Source organism: Ailuropoda melanoleuca, chromosome 12 (assembly GCF_002007445.2).
Source record: "Ailuropoda melanoleuca isolate Jingjing chromosome 12, ASM200744v2, whole genome shotgun sequence".
NCBI lineage: Eukaryota > Metazoa > Chordata > Mammalia > Carnivora > Ursidae > Ailuropoda > Ailuropoda melanoleuca.
Genome location: NC_048229.1, coordinates 17,545,532 through 17,566,578, shown reverse-complemented (window position 1 = coordinate 17,566,578; position 21,047 = coordinate 17,545,532). Strand labels below are relative to the sequence as shown.

The window sequence follows — 21,047 nt, the reverse complement described above, 5'->3', positions numbered from 1 at the left end:
CCATGAAGCTTAAAACTCCGCTTTCTGGAAAAGCAGGTAGGAATTGTGCTGGAGGACTGAGGACCATCTGGGAAAAGCCCACTGTGTCCCTGAGACACAAAACGGAGTGACCCAGAGCCCCTCTTTCCTTCAACTCCCTAAGAGCTCCACGGGGAAGGTGGCCAGAGAAGGGACAGAGGAGGCAGGCACCGGCGGGCTGCAGACTGTATCAGACTACCATCCTTCTTTCTGGGCTCCGAGGGAAGCCCTGGTTTACTCACGAGCTTTTTATTTCCCCTCTGCCATCTTTTCTGCAAGTCCTGTGGGTACAGACTGGAAGAAACTGGGTACATGGACCATGCCTTCAGCCAACCCTTGGATGGGAGGGCAGAAGGTAAAGACTACCACCCAGACAACCCCTGGGGAGTCCATAATCTAGCTGGAGAGAAGAGCAGAGCACGCCAAATGCTGACTGGTTCAAACACACGGGGCGTGCAGGGTGGAAGGTGGAACAAGGGTCATCCTGCCAGGAGTCAGGGAAGGCTTCCTGGAGGAGGCGGGAGGGGCCGAGCCCTGAGAGACAGGTGGAAAGGCAGAGGCAGAGGGAGGGAGAAGGCACACTGCACCTGAGCGTCCAGCCAAGTGGGCAGAGGGTTTGAGAAGGCGGCAGAGGCCCAAAGCAGATGGGTACGTGGGAGCTTCAGGGAGGACAGGAAGGAAGCCCCTCACATCTCAGAGGACCCCACATGGCTCCACTTCCTGGGTGGCTCAAGAGAAGGCAGGGCACAGACCGGGTCTTCCGGGGACCCCAGCCCACTGCAGGTTCCAGGTGGCACCGCTGGGACGGAGGGGTGCGGCCACTAGGAAGGCTGGTGCACAGGGGCTGGGGGCCCGCTGGTCAGCACAGAAGCCGACTCCGGCACCCAGAATACTCCAGGAAGGGGCTTCTTGGGGCTGCAGCGGCACGGGCTCCTCTCAGAGACCATCCAGGGCTTGCCGCACGGGGGCATCCAGGGAGGCGGCCGAGTGGACGGAGATGCCGGGGGCCCCGATGCTGGTTTCCCAGCAGTCAAACCCGCAGTCAGTCAGAGCCTGCTTCGTGGCCTCCACCTCCGGCTGCTCCAGATCTGGGGGGAGGAAAAGCAGCAGGTCACCCCACAATCATCCGCTCCCTTAGGAATCGTTCATCCTGGAAAAGGCCCGGGACCAAGCCTGGCACCCTCGGGAGTGGGGGTGGTGGTGGCTATGGGGCAACAGTTAAAATCATGGGCTCCCGAGTCACATGGACCTGGCCTTGTCACGGATCAGCCATGGGGCCTCAGACCAGTGACCTGCCTTCTCTGAGTCTGTCTCCTCATCTGGGAATGGGGCTAATAACACCTACCCCTCGAGGGTCACTGTGAGGCTTTCACGGGAGAATGCAGGTAAGACTCCTGGCACAGCAGACACGCCCCAGAAGCCTTCTCTCTCATCATCGTCACTGACCCTGAACTAGAAGCCAACGGTCAAAGTCTGCCGTAGGCCGTGCTGACTTTCTGACGCCTGGGAGCGCACTGAGGGTGAGGGGAGCAGCTGGGGCCACTGTGGGCTGACTGCAAAGCAACAGGGAAAGGTGGGACAAAAAGAGGAAGGAGGAGAAGGTAAAGAAGGGGAGAGAAAGACCAGAAGGAGGGGCAAAGGGAAGACAGTGGAGGTGGGAGCTCTGAGGGCCCGGTCCTGAGGACCGGTGTGGTGACTGAGCACCCCCAGGAGCCCCTCGCCGGCCCTGGGTACCATTACCCAGCCTTGCTCTTTCCCCCAGACACTAAGGGGAGAGAAAGCTCTTTGTTCTGTAGCAAGGTCAGTTCCCATCTTGGCCACATCAAGAGATGACAGTGGGGGAGAGGGGTGAGGCTGACCATAGGTGATGACAATGTCCTGGTTATTTCTCGAGCTTGTGGGAGACTTGGCAGGGAAGGAGGCGGGAGGGACAGCCGCCACAGTATGAGCCCCTACTACAGCCCAGCCCCGTGCCAGGCGTGCTAAATGCACTTTTCTCCTTGAATCTAGACAACGATCTTATAAACTAGATGTTAGCATCCTTATTTTACCAACACAGCAACAAAGACCCAGAGAGGTTAATTAACTTGACCAAGGCTACACAGCAGAGGTGAGGCTGTTCTCTGGTTTCTTCCTCTTCCCAAGCAAATTGCCCAGGTATAACGTTTGTATGAGCCCCGGCTGGCAACCCTGCCCACCCCCCAGGTACCTGGCCTGAGGAGTGTGATGCCACAGCCACCACCGCCTGCACCAGTGAGCTTGCTGTGCAGTCCATGGGCCATGGTCACCTGGCAGAGCTGGTCCAGCGAGGCATGGCCCACGCCGAGGGCATTCAGATGGTGCTGGTTCATGTCGATGAGCTCCTGGAGGAGAAGGTTCCATCTGTTCCCACCTGGTGTGCCTGAAGCCAAGGTCCTGTGCCCACCCCACTCATGTGACAGCCACCGGTTTGTGACAGCACATGCCTTAGATAAGCCAACACCGTGTCCCTCTCCACGGGTCAAAGAACCTCTCCCTCCTGCAGGACTTCCCATGGGGCTGGGATGGAGCTGGTGGCAAACACATGTCCCAGGTGACTGGTCAAGGATAGATCTGTGACCCAGGTTGGGCCAACCACAGCCCTCCCGGGGTTTTCTCTTGCCTCTGCCCTGGAGCTGCTAACTGGCTGACTTCGAAGGTAAGCTGCCAGAGTTATCTGCCCTGCATGCAGACAGGGATTATATGGAAGACGGAGAGAGATTTCAGACTGAGCTGTTTTGGTCCCTGGATCCAGCTATGCCTGCAGCTGTTCTTGAAGGTCTTCACAGTTATGAGCCAAAAAATTCCCTTTCTGTTAAAGCCTGGTTGAGATGGGTTCCTATCATCTGCAGAAGTCTGAAGTACTATGCCATCCTACAGCTGCCTCAGGTGCCCATATTTTCAGAATAAGAACTGGTTTATTGTCCTAACAAGGTCACAAGTGGAAGAAAGAGCTAAATGTGTTTCAGGTTTCTTTGATCCTGAGCAAAATTCCTGTTCTTCTGAGGCTCAAACAGCACGTAAGTGGACGAAATAACAGAACTGACAGCTAGCACAGCCCAGGCGCCCCCTATAACATTTCATTTACTCCACCGGTGTTTGCCAAACACCTTCACCGGGCCGGGCAGTGTGCTAGGTGCTGGGGCTCTAAGGATGAGCAAGCCAAGAATGTGGGATCTGGAGTCAGGGGGGCCTGGGTTTGAGTCCCAGCTCCGTGACCTCTTGGTTCTGGGGCGAGGGCTTTCACCCCGTGCCTCAGTTTCCCCACTTGTAAAACTGGCATTGTAAGGGGTTCTGCCTCACTGCCGTAGGGATGGAACGAGGTGAGTTTTCCGCATCGTGCCTGGCCTGAGATGAGGGATTCGGGACAGTCGGCTATTAGCACTACATGGTCACATCACCGTCCTCTTCATTTCAAGGGGATGCTAAGGCTCAGGGAGGAAATGACTTGCCTAAAGTCGCTGAGCTGGCAAGGTACTGAGGCAGCCCTGGAAGCCGGGTCTGCCCGATGCAAAGCTCACGTCTACCTTGCCTCCAAGAGCGCCCCTGGCGTTCCAGCTGCCACCTACTTCTTGTGGCGTGTGGCTTGACAGCGTGCGGCTCTGCTCCAGGGAACGGGGAGCGCCTGTGCGCCGGGAGGGTTGCCAATCACCGAGCCGTCTGCTGAGACCCACCTGGTTCTCCTGCCCTGGGCTGTCGGGCGGGCTCGGGTCAGCCCTCCCCTGCAGCCCACCTCCCACCCCCCAGCACTTCTGACAAATGAGCAGACAGGCGTGATGGCCCGGTGGCAGCCCCAGGTGCCTTTCCCCAGCCCCAAGGGCTGGATGTGAGGGAAAACTTCTGGGGGCTGCTCTCTGCGCCTGAGCGCCAGGTGTCACGTTGCCGAGGCAGGTTTCAGACACCTGTCACATTCTGATCCAAAATCTGTCAAGGATCGGATGACAGGTTGTGACACAGGAGAACAGCTCGCTGGTTTGAGCACAAAGCTGTCCAGGAGCCGAGCTGCACATTTCAGCGGCTGCCACAGCCAAAAATATACACAATGTGTAATCAACGTGCTGTTCTGTGGCATTCTCCAGGGGCTCAACAGGGTATATTTTAGGCAGTACTCTATCATTATTAATTTCCTACTCAGGAGGACTATGTTCCCTCCTTTCTACGTGAAAGGAATTGAAGCCAGCAAGGCAAACGCTGGGGGACTGGAGGCAGACAGCTATAGAAATGGGAGCAAAAGCACAGAAACGAAGGAGGGTCACTGCCCCTGGCCCAGGTAGGTGCTCGTTCAAAAGCTGTTGGCTAAAGAGACAAGCAAGTCAGCCAGTTTGACGCCTGGCATGGCCACTCACTGGTTGGTGAGCCTTGGAGAAAGTTGCTCTATAGGCCTTGGTTTTTATATCTGTAAAATGGGCACAGCATATCTACTTCCCAGGCAGGTGATTGCAGAGATCAAGGGAGAAATCATCTGTGAAAAGCCTTGGCCTAAGAGCTGCTTCTGTTCACTACAGGGGCTGCCGACTCAAATGCGTACAGCGGGACAGGGAGGCACCAGGCAGCCCACGGCAGCTGGGGGTAGCAGTTAGGGAGTGGTGGGGACTGTGGAGAAATGGGAGACCATAGGACCTCCCCCGGAGGGCCCCTTCTGCCCCTCCTGCCAAGTGTTGTCACACAGCCTCGCCAGCGTGGCCTGCCTGATCCCCTGATTCTTCAAGGGGAGCCAGATGGCTCTTTGATGTCGATCCATGTTTGCCGGGCCACCCGGACCGTGTCTGAGGATGAGCCTGCGTCCTCTGGCTTACTAAAGTGGTGGCTCATCAGGCATGGTGACTGCATGGTGACCTACTGGGCCTCACTGTGTTCTTAAGACGCTCTGGTGAGACCAGCAGGGGTGAAGCTGGGGTTCAGATCAGGACCTGATCAAACGCAAGGTGTGAGGTCTCAGCCTCTACACAGGAATTACGCAAAGGGTAGCAGCTCGGGGAACAATGAAGAAAGAATAGTGTTAGAATATATCCAAACCGGGGCGCCTGGGTGGCTCAGCTGGTTAAACGTCAGACTCTTGATTTCGGCTCAGGTCATGATCTCAGGGTTGTGGGATCAAGCCCCATCGTCAGGCTCTGCACTCAGTGTGGAGTCTGCTTGTCCCTCTCTCTCTCTCTCTCTCTCTGTCTACCCCTCCCCCTCTGCTCCTCCCCCTTCGCTCTCTCTCGAATAAATAGATAAAAATTTCTGAACCAAAGCATGCCGGTGATAAACAGTTACCAAAGGAACAAATGCAGTTAGCAAGAGGAGCAGGAAAGAGGTGGCCAAGCAAGAAATCGCTTCTGGACCGACGGAAGACAGTGTCAGCAATATCCCACTGCTCCTTACGGGAGGAACCCAAACCTGGCCCCTGGTGCTTAGCCCACGCCTAGCACGCGCCGGGCCCTGCCCTCTGCGCTTCGCATGTGCTCTCTGCATGCCTCTGAACCATCCGGGAAAAGGCTTAAGAAGAAGGCATGCTTGCTGGCCTTTGCACACACGGGACCCCAGGCCTGAGCCCAGCCTCTCTGCTTTGGCTCTGGGGCTTCTGAGTGCAGATGGGGAGCCCTGCCTCAGACAGCGGTGTGCGTGAGGCCGTGCACCCCGCAGACCGGCTCTTACTTCCAGCACAAGGTAGTGCTCGGGGGCCGGCGCCGCCTCCATCTCCCCCAGCATCCGCTCGCACTCCAGCGAAATCGCGTTGATGGAGGTCAGCAGGGGTGACACGATCTCAGGGAACTGGAGGGAGAGGAAGCAAGGGCCAGTGAGACCTAGGGCCGGGCAGACACCAGCCAGCCACTGGGCAACGCGAGGAGAGAGAGGTGTCCCCACGGCCCACTCCCCACCTCTGAGGAAACCCCTTCTCCTTCCCACCGGGTATCTGCCTTGCCCGGTGCCCCCTGGCATGAGTGGGGGAGTCTCATCGCCAAGCCAGCATGTCTGACACTTCCTGTCCTGCCCCCCAGCTGGGGTGGGGGGCACACAGCACCTCGTCTGCCCAAACCGCCTCCCCCAGTCCCCATCATCCATCCCGCCCCTCCACTAACCCACAGGGCAGAGAGCGAGCTCGAGCCCCCAGACCAGGCCGCCGCGGCCCTGCCGGAACCCCACCAGGAGTGGAACGGGAGGCACCTTAAGCAGCCTGCTCTGGACGCTGGCCACGAGAGCCTTGGTGCTGCGAGGGACTTTAGTGTTGGTCAGCAGGATCCTCAGAGCCGGTGGCCTGTGGGGTGAAGAGGGGCCACGGTGTCAGGGCCGGGGGCAATCCCAAATGTCACCCTACCCTGACACAGAGGAGGAAGTGGAGGCCCAGGGAGGGGACAGCAAGGGGCTGGAGGGGAAGCGAGGGGAGCAGGGGGCTCCTGCTGCCAGTCGCAGCTGCATCTCCACTCCAGCCCCCAGGAAGACAGACACTTTCCTTTGGCTCATCACATACCCACTTGGCTTCAGTGCGGCACCGACTATGGGCTGGGCACATGCGAGGGGGCCTGGCTTAGCCTGGAGCTGGCAGAGCATGCCAAGTTCACGGGGTTAGAAGAGTTCAAAGGCACTAGAGCCAAGGGTGCAAGAAGGGGTGGAGGTTCTGTCCTGTGGGCCACCTGAGCTTGCTGGAGTGGGACGGTCTAGAGATTTAGGAAGAAATGCAAAGGGACCTGGGGCAGGTCATGCAGGGGGGCGCACGCAGGGAAGGAAGATGCCCAGGTTGGCTGGCACAGTGAGCCCAGGGGTGCAGGGGAGGGCAGGTTTGTGCAGGTGGGGCCCACCCTTGCCCTGCCTTGATGGGAGCCCAGACCCGCTGCCCTGGCACAGCCAGAGATGGTTAGAGGGAGTCATTCCTCCCTGCTCGGCTGCCCCAGGGAAGACAACAGAGGGCCCAGGGCGGTCACAGTAAGCTGCCCTCTCCAACCGCTGAGCTTTAGGATGCCTCCTAGAGTCACAGTCCCAATTGTGCTGTGGTGATGTTTGGGGACTCAGGGCACCCTTTCTTGTCATCCCTGAGCTGCCTTTCAGAGCACTGTGGGCCGGGCGCTGAGGATGGAACGTCTGGATGAGCTCTGGCGCGGGACAGCTGGAGACAGGCAGGCCCCTTGATACCTTTATCCGTTTTTCTTTTCACAACCCAAGACTGTAAAATCCAATCGGGCGGGGAAAGGCTGCCAGAAACCTGCTTGATCTCACCGCCCAGAAGCCCATGAAATTAATATCGATTCTCAGCCTTGGAGACCGGCTTTTTTTTTTTTTTAACTTTACAAAAGATGAACATTCTATTTGGCTTTTCTTTTCCCCTTAAAGACAAGCCGTTCCTCAAAAGGGCGGCGTTCTGGGAGGTCGCATCTTGATCCACTTTGCAAACAATGCATTTTTTTAATGGAGAAGCACCATGCGTGGTCTGGGGAGAAAGGGTTCCTCTTGAAGCCATCGGAGGGATTAATGCGGAGTCTGGCCTCCCGGCTTCTTGGAGAATCCGCCATCTGCTCTCTGTGGCACCCCGCAGCCCACAGTGAAGGTCGGTCTGTTCTGTGCTCCTGGCCACTGGGGCGGGAGGAGTTTGAATACCTTGTTTTCATCTTCCTTAGGCAAGTCCTCTGTGAACAGGCTTGCTGCCAGCTCCACTGGCCCCACAAAACCCCGGCGTCCTGGGGCAACTAGACACTGCCACCCAGGCTCTGCCCTGTAAGTGCTTGTGCTGCTAGGCCTGGCTAACTTCTCAATCTTATCTCCTCTCTGCCCTCCCCCGGCAGCTCCACCCGGCCATCCTGGCCTCCTACTTGCGGCTTAACATGCCAGGCACATCCTGGCCCCAGGGCCTTTGCACTTGCATTTCCTCTGCCAGGGACCCATCCCTGTCCTCTGTCCTCGACAGCTCTAGGACTCACTCTCGTGTTTTCCTTCGGGTCCCTGCTCAAATGTCATTTCATTGGAGGCTCCCCTAGTTATCCACCCAACTGCCTGACACGCTCTTATGGAGCCGTGTGTTGGCTGTCTCCTCCCACAAAATGCGAGTTCTGTGAAGGTGGGACTTACTCTTCACTGCCAAGGCCCCAGCACACAGTAGCTGCTCACTAACATCTGTGGAATTAAATTTAGTGGGCAGAAAGCAAAGCACTCTACAGAGACCGTTTCTGGTTTCAGGTCAGGATCGTCATTACATAAACCAGGAAAAGCGACTCGGTCAAGAGCAGCCGGCTTGCGAGTGGCAGAGCTGGGCTTTGCCTCCGTCCACCACGCCACCACCAGCTGGCCACTGACTACGCCTCAGGGCCTCTCCCCCTGCCTCCCCCCACCTGGAAATCCCTTTATCACTCATCTCTTGACTTCGCTCGAGTAGAATGTGCGCGTGCCCATGCCGCATGTTAGCGGGTTTTCTATCCCTGGTGCTTAGGATACAACTAGCTCTCAGGAAACCCTGAACGAGATGCCACAGCCCCCATGAAGCACCCCCAGATCCGTAGCCCGACTTATGACACCCCTCACGGTCATGCACGGCAGCTTCTGTATTCTCTGGAGCCTTTGTTCTGAGGATGACAGTCGTGAGGATGGGGAGCCCTGTGGGCAGGCCCAGCCCTGGCAGCTTGAGTCCCGCGCGGACTCCTGCTGTCGCTGCACCGGGCGTCAGTCTACCTGGCAGAGCCGGCCCCATCCAGGCCCCCAGCGGGCTGGTCCCACGCTCCTCAATGGCTCTGCTTCCTCGTCTGTGCACAGCGGAGGCTGTCATCTCGGGTGGTTTGCCCTCCGGGGGACAGGCGGCAATATCTAGAGACATTTCCGGCTGTCACAGCTGGGAGATGGGGGAGGTGCTACTGGCATCTTGTGGGTGGAGCTCAGGGATGCTTCTAAACATCCAAAACACGCTGTGGAGGGCAGCCCCCCGCCAGAAAGAATTATCCAGTCCATGATGTCTATGGCCGCAAGGTAAAGAAACCCTCATGTCGAGGCTCAGAAAGGCAGGCTTGGCTCTTGGAAGACAAGAGAGCCGAGGCAGGAAGATGCCAGAGGTGCAGGTCGAAGCACCCGACTTGACCGAGGGCTTAAGGAACTGCCAAGAAGCACCCGCTCCCATCTGCCCCGGGCAAGTCCACTCTAAGTCCAAAGAGAACAGAGAATGTTCTATTTTAACACGTGCGTTTGTAATCCAAATTCCTCCAGGGGGAGGGGGTCAAGGAACATGTGAAACGGGGTGAAAAGTTGTCACATCACCCCTGCTTGAAGCCTCCCACCAGCTTCAGCCCTGCCTCTGCCCCGAGGGCCTCAGTGTGGCAACTCTCACATTTGCCTGCAGCCTCGTGCCCATGTCTGCCGGCCCTTCCCCTACCCCACCCCCATTCCCGCCCCCGACCCTGCCAAAACTGCCTCTGAGGCTCATTTTTATAGCCCTAGACCCTAGTACAGTGTCGTCAGGAACACGGGAAGACACTGATTCTTGTTTGCTAAATGAATACACGAGCAGATGAATTAAGTGACTGAGAAGCTGGGGGCCTGGGGGAGGAGTTGCTGTCTGGAAGGTGAACGGCACAGCCATGCATGACTTCTCCCTCTAAGTTCTTGGAGATCTAAGAGCTGTAGCACAGAAGGTAAGAACAGGCCTGTGAGGGCCTCATGAGGCGGGGGAGAGAAAGCCCGGGGACACGCGGCCCACACGCGTCCTGACCACGAGGTAGAGCCCCCCCACACCGGACGTGTTGCCACAGCCGTGCCAGGAGCCGCTGCTCCGCCCCAGAATTACCTCTTTAGGGAGGAGATCTTGCCTTGCTGGAATCGGACCACTCCTCCTAAAGAGAAAAGGCAGCGGGTCAGAGCTGGGGGAAAAGCTATGTACCTTGGCCTCTTGGCAGGGAAGCTGGGCTTGCGGTGGGGGTGAGAGCGCTGCCCCATCCAGGGAGCAGACGGAACCTCATCACTAGTCATCCCAGTTGCAGTTACACAAGGTCCAGGAGGGCGAAAGGGCTTTCCCGCCCTCCAGGCTGCCCAGCCTCGTGCCACAGGCCATGCAGTGAAGGTGAGCCCAGGACCGTGGCCGGGTCCCAGAAGCCAGGGTCCTGACCCGAGGGGAGGCCAGCCGGTGTGGCCGCCAAACTCTAGAGCTCTGGCCCTGCAGCTTTACCCCAGGGACCCTCCTGGGGAGCTCTCTGAAACCCTGGCTTCCCAGGCCCCGCTCCAACCCCCAGACACCCCCAGAGATTAGATTCAGGAGGTGTGTGGCAGGGCCCTGAAATCTCTCCCCTCCCCCCACCACCGAACAGGAAGAGACTATTTTCCTCAGAATCCGCTGGTTTCGTTCATTCAAACCAACAGAGCCTGGGCATTTACTATGGTCCTAAGAACTTATAAAATAATAAAAATAGAGAAAACAAGCCTGAGGCAGCCCCTACCCCAGGTGCTGACAGCATTGTCCACTCCGGAGGGGTTCCCATGAATCATTCTCTCTCCCTGGAAGGCCCACTTGTTAATTAACTCCAAATCCTCCCCGGTCCACCTGGAGAAGACACAGGAGTTCGTCTGTACCTCGGAGGAGAGTGGGGGACTAGGGTCACCAAAGGCAGCAGGGGGAAGGATCCGCAGGTTAAGCTTGGTGGAGACCAAAAAAAGTCAAAGGGGCTTGGACTCTCGAACGCAGAAACAGAAGAACAGCCTGGAACCTCTCCACTACAGAGCGTGCTGACCTTCCCTTCCTCTGCAGCCCTCCCACCCGGCACAGAGGAAGGAGACTAGCTTTAGATGCATACGGTCCTAGCAGCTGAGGGGCTCTGGGCCTGTTCCCTAACCTGTCTGAGCCCCACTGTCCTCATCTGTACAATGGTCACGCCCGCCCAAGGCTAGTTGCAGGTGCATCGAGTGCTGGCGAAGTGCCTGGCACGGCGTCGGCAAGCAGCGGGCAGTAGTTACCACTGTCACAGACCCCTGCGTCCACACCTGCTCCGGAACCCAGCCTGCCGTGAGGACGAGTGAGCAGACGTGTGACGAGACGTGTGACTGTTCCCAAAGCCCAGCTGTCAGGAATGTGGATTCCAGGTGCCCCAAACACCCTCAGTGGGTCAAGTGTGCACGGGCCGTCTCTGGATCTTTCCTAAGCACGCGGCCACGCTGCCTTGCTCGGGAGAGGTGTGGGCTCACTCACAGTTTGAGTGAGCAGACCCCAAGCCCATGAGTAGTGAACAAGGAATCCAGTGAGCCCGTCCCCCGCCCCTTTCTCTAGGCTTTTGTTTCCTTTCTGCGGACGCCCTGCCCCCACGAAACAGGGGGTGCCGTGGCCCCGAGAATGCTGGGACTCCAGGGCAGAGCTGTGGAGCAAGCAGCGAGCTGCCCTGCCGCTGACTCTCTGGGCATCCCTGAGCCACGGCTTCACCTCCGACCCTGTTTTCTCAGCTGTAAAACACGGGTAATCATGTCTCCCTCACTGAGGACGTGTGAGATACGAACACACAAATGCTTTGTAAAATGCCCGGGAAACAGTTTGGGCTCTGGAAAAAGGTTGCCTGGGATCACAGCTCCTGGATTCACTCCAAGCCTGGTCCAGCGCTCATTTGCTGTGAGGCTTTGGGCAAGGCCATCGCCCCCTCTGAGCCTCTTTTCTCACTGGCCAAATGAGGACGTGATGGCCCCGCCACTCACAGGGTGGCTGAGAGAGGCTCAATGCTATCACCAGGTGCCGAGCACTCTGCTGCAGCCTTTCTCAAATGGCCACCTCCTGTCATCCCCACAAAAACCCTACAGGGAAGGTACAGTTACTATCCCTCTGGTACAGAAGAGGAAACTGAGGCTCAGGTGGGTAAAGCAGCTTCCGGGGCTATTCACTGCTACCCCAGCTCCACATCTGATGCCTGGGGCCCAAGCAGCCAACGCCTGAGCTTTAAGGTGCCAACAAGATGCCCTCACCTGTCCAATATTTGCTGAGCCTCTACGATGTGCCTGTGACTAAGCTCACGGTAGGGGATGAACCAGACACGGCCCCTGACTGCTCGAGGCTTGGCGTCTCACGGAGCAGGGATGCCCAGAAGCAATCAGCGTTCAACTACAACCCCCAGGAGATGCGAAGCGGGCTGGAAGGGGTGCACCTCATCGGGAAAGGGGAGGGCCTGAGGGACAAGGGGAGGGTCAGCAAGGTAAGACGTGTGAGGAGAGCATTCCAGACCGAGGCTGCGTAGCACCTGGAACTGGACAAGAACTGGCCCTTTCCAGGAACTGCAAAGCGAATGAGCGATGGGGCAAAGGGGCTGCTGGACCCAGCCCAGGACCTGGCCCTCTCCACAAAGGCGAGTCTCCCTTCCATTCTGTGTACCGTTCATCCTACCGGGGCTCAGATTTCTAACCCCCTCTTCATAGGAGACTGGACTCTAGCTCTGTAGGATTTGGAAATGCTGGGGCCAGGGCAGGGGTTGGGGCCTGCTCTCACCAAAGGTCCCGGGAAGGAAAGACTGGGTCTTCAGGGGAGACGGCAGAGCTGGTTGTCAGGAAGTCACGTGGGAAAGAGTGCCCCCCCCACACACACGCTCATGAGTCACCCACGCCTTGCGAACGGCAGAGCTGGTCTGCTGGCCCATACGTACGAGTCTATTCGGGAGACCCAGGGCCAGCAGGCCTTCACTGATCTAGGTTTCAATTAGTGATTAGCACACGCTAACGAGCACCGTTGTATCACAGGATCACCAAACGTCAAGGCTGGAGGGACTCCAAAGGCCCATCAGATGTGGCCTGTCGCTTCCAGATGAGGAAACAGAGCCCTGAGAGTAGAAGGGGTGTCTCAACGGCCTGCAGCGAGTTAACAGTCAAACCTCACCGAAATTCCTGAAAACCATCACCTTGTGTTACCTACAGGTGCGTCTCTCATTACCTTCTGGATTCTTCCCCTGACAAAAGCAGCCTCTACCTGCCCCCTGCCCCAACTTCTCTCCACGCACAGGAACCATCCAAAATGAGTCTGAGGAATGCTGATAGACACATCCCACTGAGAGCCCCCCGATCTGCCGTGGCCACGAAAATCAAAGGGACCTTGGGGCTTAGTCTGGATTCAACTGTATTTTAACCTCCATGTGTCAGAAGAGCAATCATTGGCCCTGACAGGGCACCTGGTGGGAACCGGCCTATCAGAAAAGCATGGCATTTTCAGGGCAGAGGAAGGAAACCTCAATTCAAAACCAAGTTCTGGAAGAGGAAAGAGGTCCTCAGCCGCAGGCCCCTGCAGCGGGTGTGGAGGGCACGGGAGCACCACTCTGGGAGGACACACACGGCCACGTCCATCCTGGCACCCGGCATAGCCAGAGCAGCTTTCTCTCCCACCAGCTGCCCTGGAGGATAGAAGTGGCCAGCAGTCCCCCGACACAGTACGTGTTGGGTACCCAAGGCCGCCCAGTGGGAGGGCCCCCTGAGCCCCGGGGGCCCAGGGACAGGCCTCACCAAGAAACTGCCAGGCTGGATTTGGGACTGGCACCACTCCCGGGGCAGGGCCCAGGACAGACCGCATCACCTCGGTGCTTGGGGCGGCTTCTCGAGGTGCGTTCCCCCAACAGACATGGTGGCCGGCAACACAGTCCCGACAAGCCTCACTGACTCACAGTGGGAACAGCAGAGGCAATGCCCTCTCGGTGGAATGAGGTCAAGGGCTCCTACGAAGAGACGCAGGGGTCCCCAGGGGTACAACGGCTATGGCCGAGGTCCCACGGTGAGTCGATGGCAGAAGTGGGCCCAACGATTCCCTAAGTCCAGGCTCAGGTTCTTTCTGCCACATCGTGGGTTCTTGAACCCCAAAGAGGCAAGGTGGAGGTGAGGGGTGGGGGAACTGAAGTGGCTTAGCAAAGGGGCAAAGAGGTCAGGCTCTGGCTTCAGACAGCCCCGGTGCAAGTCTCAGTCTACTGTCCCTAGCTGCGTAGGCTGGGCCTGCCCTCTGGCCTCCATGCCTCAGCTTCCTCATCTGTACAAGGGCCACGTGACACCTCTGGCGGGGAGTCCTCTGAGAGAGAACCCATGCTCGGGTCGTGGCGCCCAGGAAGGACAGTGACCAGGGCAAGGTCCGTGATTACCTGCTGGCGGACTCCCCGTCCTTCCGTGGGTTTGGGATCTCCTCGCACGCAGTCAGGAGAGCGGTGGCCATACACACAGAGTAGGCGGCGCTGGAGCCCAGGCCGGCCCCCGTGGGTAGCTGTGACCACACCGTGATGTCCAGGCTGGGCAGGGCCCTGAAACACAGTGGGGTGCAGAGCTGAGTCTCTGGAAGGGTGGTGAGGTGCCAACGTCGAGCTAGCGGCCGAGGCCCAGGACTGGACATTGGCAGGGCCTGGCCTAGGTTTCTGAACTTGGGGACATTTGCCGACCCCAAAAGTGGCCCTGCGGGATGGGCAGGAAGTTGTGGTGAATCACATAGCTTGGAAACAGGTACCAGAATCATTTAAAGCATAACATACCCTTGTGAACCACCAACCGTTTCTCTAAATTCCTTCCTGTTCCCTGCACAGGCGAGGCTCTCCCATGGCCCTTCTCTGTATCCCTGCCCGGGATAGCTCTGTGCCTCTTCCTCCCCCAGGCAAATTCCTACCCATCCTGCAAAACCCTTCTCAAATGTCCTTTCCCCTGGGAAGCTTCCCTGGGCCACCCACGGAAGCCGTTCCTCGCTCCCTTTGATGACCGCCTTTCTCCACCGCTGCCCTCTGTAGGCACACTGTGTGTTCACAGGATGCTTCCCCTGTTGTATTTCCCCCAAGCAAGGGCTGTTAAACTTCATGTTCTGTATTTTCAATTAAGTAATTCTGCTGTTTTCCACATATAAAATTATATCGCTGAACCTGCTTTTCAAACTACACACGCCCACCCAACTCACATCAGGAGGTTCCGGAAATGTGCACCCCTTCCCGGAAAGGGATGTGCCCCTTACTCAAGTTGAAAATCCCACGGTGGACAGCAAGAGTTGAGACATTTATGAATGTGCCCTCCGCACCGTGCCTGGCCTCCAGGGCCCACTCAGCCAGCATCTGCTGTCTCAGTAAAGAGCTGCCCCTTGAGGCTTTCCCTGTGGGCCTGGGTACCCCCCCCCCAAAAAAATCACAGTGAAAATCACTGTGGGCTAGTTTCAGAGATAGGCTCATTTCATATATAATATTTCTAACCCTCCAATAGTTTTCTTAGGAGAATATTAATGGCTCCTATTTCTCAAGCTGTGTGCCAGGCTCTGTGTCACGCACTTTAGATAGATAAACTCACTCACCCTCACAAGAAACCTACGAGGTAGGTACTATGACTACCCCCATTTTACAGATGAGGACACTGAGGCCCAGGAAGGGTAAGAACCTCAAGGAAGCTGGTAAGCGGCTGCCGTGGGGTCTGACCAACACGGTCCGACTCTCCATCACCATACGACATGGCCTCAACGGCACCGCTGTCCTCTGGGAGCTGGCCTTCCTGACGGCAGATAGCCCAGATCCTCTTTTAAGGGGTGGAGCGGACACAGGGTTCACTTTGCTCGTCACAGAGTTTTCTTGGAGGCTGCGGGATGGGGAGCAGGGCTGCCTCTGTGGACGTGGCCCGGGAGAATTCACGTGGCAGATGTGGGAATCTGGCTCTGGGCCCGGACCACGTGCGCACCTTCCCCAGGCCACGCGCACACCTCCCGCAGACCACGTGCGCACCCTGCCCGAGGCCACGCGCACACCTCCCGCAGGCCACGTGCACACCTCCCACAGACCACGCGTGCACCCTGCCCGAGGCCGCGCACACATCTCCCGCAGACCACGTGCGCACCTTCCCCAGGCCACGCGCACACCTCCCGCAGACCACGTGCGCACCCCCCCCAGGCCACGCGCGCACCTCTGCTTCCGGCAGATGGACAGGTACAAGTAGAGGAAGGCCAGCACAGCCAGGCACTCGGGGTTGGCGCCGTCCTCGGGGAAGCCCGCCACCTCCTTCAGCTTCTCCACTTGCTCTGGGGTGGGTGCTGCGGCGTTCCCTTGCTCTGTGGCAGACAAGCACACGTGGCAGGGTGAGAGGCCCGCAGGCACGTTTATAGACAACAGAACACAGAAACCCGAGCGGGCATGAGAATCAGCATCTGAGGGACAAGGATTCACAGCCTGAGCACCAGGGCTGCGTCTGCCGGGGCCTTCGAGTTTTGCTAGCGCACAGACTTGGGCGTGCGTCCCGACGGCACCACTTACTGGCTCTGGGCCTTGAGCACGTGACTTACGCTCTCTGAACCTCAGTCTCCCTCCTTGGTAGTCAGGGATAGGAACAGTACCTCCTCCAAGATAACCTGGAACAAGGTACGTAAGACCCTCGGCGCAGCTCCTGGTGTGTAGTGCCCGTGCTTAATGAGCGGTCGTCTTGAAACGCACCTATGCGCACAAAGCCCGTGCCAGCTCAGCCACGCAAAGGTCCAGGTTTGACTCCCACGGTACAAAACCAAAGGCAGTATTCAACTATCCCCCAAACGCGACCCTCTCCTGAAACAACTCTCCAGAACGGGACACTCCAAACCAGAGAGTGTCAAGTGCTGAGATCTGCCTGGGGAGCAGGGAGAGGCCCGGCAGGAGGCTGGGCCGCTTTTCTCGGAGAGCCTGAGGAGGCCGAGCAAGCCCGACCAGCTTTACAACTTGCCCCCTGAGTCACGGGTGCAACTGTAAAGGGAACAGAACATTGCGCTTGGTGCACGGGTGTTGGGAAACGTGAGGGTGGGGCACGCGCGAAGCCCTATGTATCCCCCGAAATAATGACGCACTAAAGGCAGCCGAGCCAGTGTAACAGTGTTACTGAGAGCACAGACATTTCAGAGCGCTGCGAGGGAAATGGAATGACTCATTAAGACGCTGGAGAGTTTAGGGGTGCCTGGGTGCCTCGGTCGGTGAAGCATCTGCCTTCAGTTTAGGTCCGGATCCCAGGATCAAGCCCCGCATTGGGCTTCCTGCTCAGTGGGGAGCCTGCTTGTACCTCTGCCCCTCCCCCTGCTCCTGCTCTCTCTTATGTTCTCTCTCTCAAATAAATAAATAAAAAATCTTAAAAAAAAAAAGACTTTGGAGAGTTTAGAAAGATCTGGGTCTGAATTCTTTCTGCATCATTGACAATGCTGTGTGACCTGAGCCACTTGGCCCCTGAAGCTCAATTTTCTCATCCATAAAATGGGGATGGATACCACCACCTGTGTCCAGGGCAAGCTGGAGGATTCTAAGACTGCCAACGTCCACGACACACTAGTCCAGTGCCTGGCACACAAAAAGATACCCAGTGAAATGTTCCCGGTGTTTGTGACTGTTAGGAAGCAACCAGAGAATGCTGGGGGAAAAAAAAAGATGGAAGAGCCTGGCAATCTAGTAGAAAACACGTCTCTGAAAGGCTCATGTTCCATACTCCCTTTTTCTCCCTGGAGAAATCACTCTCAAGCCCTCACACACGTACTACACTCTGTCCCGGCCCTGGCCCACCTCCGATCCTGCTGGATCCTTACAGCAACCCTCCCAGGCCACACGACTCCGCTCTCGGAGGCTCCGAGGGTTAAGTGACCTGTCCAGGCTCACACAGGCATGGGAACATCTCCAGCCTCAGGGAGGGGAGGCCCAATGCGCCATGGAAAGCAAAGTCTGGGTTGCTCTGGATGGCTGTTTTCTGAGGCCTGCTCCAAAGCTCCTCATTGAAGCTGTTTCTGGAATCACCCAGGGAGCTTCTTTCGAAATACACCTGCCTGGTCCCCTGCCACCACGACCCCCATTCTTAATAGGAGAGAGGCAGGGCCCGGAATCTGTCTGTATTGTTAAGAACAACAACAACAATGAAAACCTCCCCAGGGGATCTCAAGGAGTGACTGTTTAGGAAATGGGGGTTTTTGCCTGTTCCTCCATTGCCCCGCGATATTGGGAATGGGTTCCTGTGGACTGATTGTTCCAGGGAACAGGCAGCAGTTGAGAAAAGACCCCTGGAGGACTCCCACTTGTCCCACTATGGCTGAGAAACACTGTTCCAAACAAGAAGGCGTCAGCCCGGCGAGGAGACAGAAAACGAACAGAGGATAGAAAACACCCTTCAGCTTTGGTTCAGGTGGAGAGTGACCCCACTAATGAAAAACCCTGCCTGCTTATGAGGGGACACTACATTCACAATATTAACGAAAATCAGCGCGGGGGTCTTTATTTATTGGCACGGAAAGAGAGTCTTGATACACTGAAGAAAAAAACAAACGAACAAATCACACATTTCTGACAAATTTGTGTGGCCCGATCAGATTTTGGTTAAGGAACAAGAAAACCTCCCCATCTCCCTCAATCTAACTATCCATCTGCAGAAAATAATCCAGAAGGATTAACAGCAAAATGCTGAGAGTTGTCATGGGGGGTGGTCAGGGGGCAGTGGTAACAGGTGCCTTTTTTTTTCTTTACTGATGGTGTTTCACTATTGACTCTGTTTTCCAATTAATAAGCATGTTACTTTTATATTTAACGATTTTTAATGACACCCAACACCAATTAATACCTTCTCCTTGTCAAAACCATCTTACAGAAGGAAGGCTCCCTTTGTCCACTCTCAGACCCTAGGACCCTCCCACTAATCACCACTGCGTGTACATATGTACTGACACTCAATCTGGATCTTTCCTTAGATACATGCTATGCGTATCTTGTGGTTTTTTTAACCAACAACAGGCCTTGAGGATCAGACCACCACAGCCCACATAGATCCAGTGCATCACTTGATGCTCTTAAATTTAAAAAAAATAAGGAAGTAAAGCTCATTTTATCGGGTCGAGAGAAAACACCCCCAGAGTGGCTAGTCTCTGGCCCTCTCAGTGACAGCCTAGAATAACTACCCAGCTGTCCCATTTCCCGTCTGGTCAGGGCCCAGGCTCTTCCCACACTTGGTTCTTTCTTGCTGCACTTACCCAGAAAGCTCGTATCCTGCAGCTGAAGCCTGGCCACATCCCAGGCCCGCTTGACGCCAATGTTTGGTAAGTTGAGGCACACTTTCCCATTGCTGTGGGGCTGAAGCCGGAGGAATGTTCTCAAGTTCAAGGCCACAGCCAGTGCTACCTGTAGAATAAAGAGCAAAAGCAATGAGGCTGTACGTGGCTGGGGGGAGAGGGGTGCAAAGAGTTTGGCTCCAAACTCAGGGGTCAATGTCAATGTACTGAGGACAGAGAGCACATACCAGCATACAGGGCACATGCCACTGATTAAAGCTTGGCATGCCCTCCCACTAAGTGGCACAGCCTCTACCCATCAATTAGGAGCTGATACCTACTTATGTTTGCTCTCCCCGTACAAAACTTCAGAGGTCCTCCACACCAAGGAATGGCTTCCCCACAATCACCATGTCAGCAAAGATGAATGTAAGTTGGAAACATAAAGAATGACAGAATGCAGGAGTGGAAAAAGCATGAGCTGTGGGTTCAGACAGGCTTAGGTTCATTCCCAGTTCTGCTAAGGTTGCATGGGACCTTGGTCAAGCTACCAACCCTCTCCTAAGCCTCAGCTTTCACATCTGCAAAATGGGATAATCAAAGTTTAACCACAGAGGGTCGTCCTAAGAGTTAAATGAGATAATGCATGTCTCAGATATCTTTGCTCGATCCTACTCATCTTTCCCACTTCTGAATGTTAGGGTGCCCCAGGGCTCAGCGCTCCGACCTCTTTTCTTCTCCACCAAAGCTCACCTTCAGGGTTGTCTCATTCCACCTGCACAACTTTACATTTCAGCTTTGTGCTGTCTCACTGGGTGAAGCCAGGGAAGCCCTTCGGTAGGCATAAAACCCATCTCTTCCCTGCCTTGTTGAAGAGAAACTGATCTTCTCTCCTATGTACTCCCAGGCTATGCCTCCAGGCTTCCTTTTGCCTTAAGAGTAGGGTCAGGGAGAAGAGGAGCCCAATTCTGAAAGGCTCTGGGGAACTCTACCTTGCCGTGGACCACGGCATGTTCTCCGTGAAGGATGACTTTCCCTGGAGCGGACAGCAGCAGAACTTCTGACAGCATGGCTCCCGAGAATCCTGAAAGAAAAAGCCAGAGAGAGGATGAAAGGTCCCCAGATCTTAGTGATATTAGAGAATGCCTAGTTCAAACTCATCATTCTAACAAAAAAAAGCAGCTACCAGGTCAGCACTTGCTATGCGCCCTAAAGACTGTGCAGTGAGGTAGTGCACTAGACTCATCAGAAAGAGCTGGGTTCAAATCCCAGCTCTTCCACTCTCCAGTGAGGTCATCTTCGCTAAACCGCTCAAATGACTAGAAATCTCGCTTTCCTCATGTTATATGGAGACAAGAACCGTACTTCAATGGGCTTTGGAAGAGTTACCTTACATAATGCGAGAGGAACACTTGGCAGTATCTGGCCCCATAATCATTCAATAACTGATTTCTTACCAGCTCCGTTCTTGGCTGCAGCTTTTATTATCGCTACTGTTGAAGGCAGAAATTTAAATGATAAATCATGGGCCAGAAGGAACGCTTCCTTGGACTTTTAGGCTGTTTCCAATGCCTCACGACGATAAATCATAGGCTGTAGAAAACCTAAGCCACGATCTCTAAATATAGAGTCCTAGAAAGTGACTTGCTGGGTCTACAGATGTGCGCGGTTTAGATTTTTTTTATAAACTCTGCAGAATTACCGACCATTTAAGGCCTCACGTGCATTACCTTAATATAAGACACGAGCCCCACAACAAGCCAAGTACTAGCGTGATCCCGTTTCTTAGGGGGTAACTGAGGCTCGGAACCGGGAAACCTACTGCTGGTCCAAAGCTCCAAATCACTTCAGATTCGAGCTCACCGACCGCTCAAGACGGATTCCCAGAGTCGAAGGCACTGAGCCAAGAAGCCGGGAGCCCGGCCCGAGGTCGTCCTGGGGTCTCAGCCTCAAACCTCGCGCCACCCGGCCGGAAGACCCTAAGTTCTCACCTGCCTCCGCCCGCCCGGAGAGCAGAAGCCGGAGCGGTACCGGACCGAGTCCCCGAGAGCCCCCGTCCTACCTCTCCGCCAATCAGAACGCGCGAGCTGGGCAACCCTTTACCAGTTGGCTTGAACCTTGGCCAATA

The 21,047-nt window shown here is 56.1% G+C and overlaps 1 protein-coding gene across 1 annotated transcript; it reads right to left on the bottom strand.

Moving 5' to 3' along the window:
• Window positions 1-221: 221 nt before the first annotated feature.
• On the bottom strand, window positions 222-21,036 carry MVK (mevalonate kinase). Its single transcript, XM_002921236.4, has 11 exons — window positions 20,911-21,036; window positions 19,912-20,003; window positions 18,902-19,049; window positions 15,847-15,991; window positions 14,070-14,225; window positions 10,425-10,528; window positions 9,779-9,824; window positions 6,187-6,277; window positions 5,677-5,793; window positions 2,228-2,381; window positions 222-1,106 (listed from the first exon to the last, which is right to left on the bottom strand). The coding sequence occupies exons 2-11, from the start codon at window positions 19,987-19,989 to the stop codon at window positions 955-957; spliced, it is 1,191 nt and encodes a 396-aa protein (XP_002921282.1). The 5' UTR covers window positions 19,990-20,003; window positions 20,911-21,036; the 3' UTR covers window positions 222-954.
• Window positions 21,037-21,047: the final 11 nt, after the last annotated feature.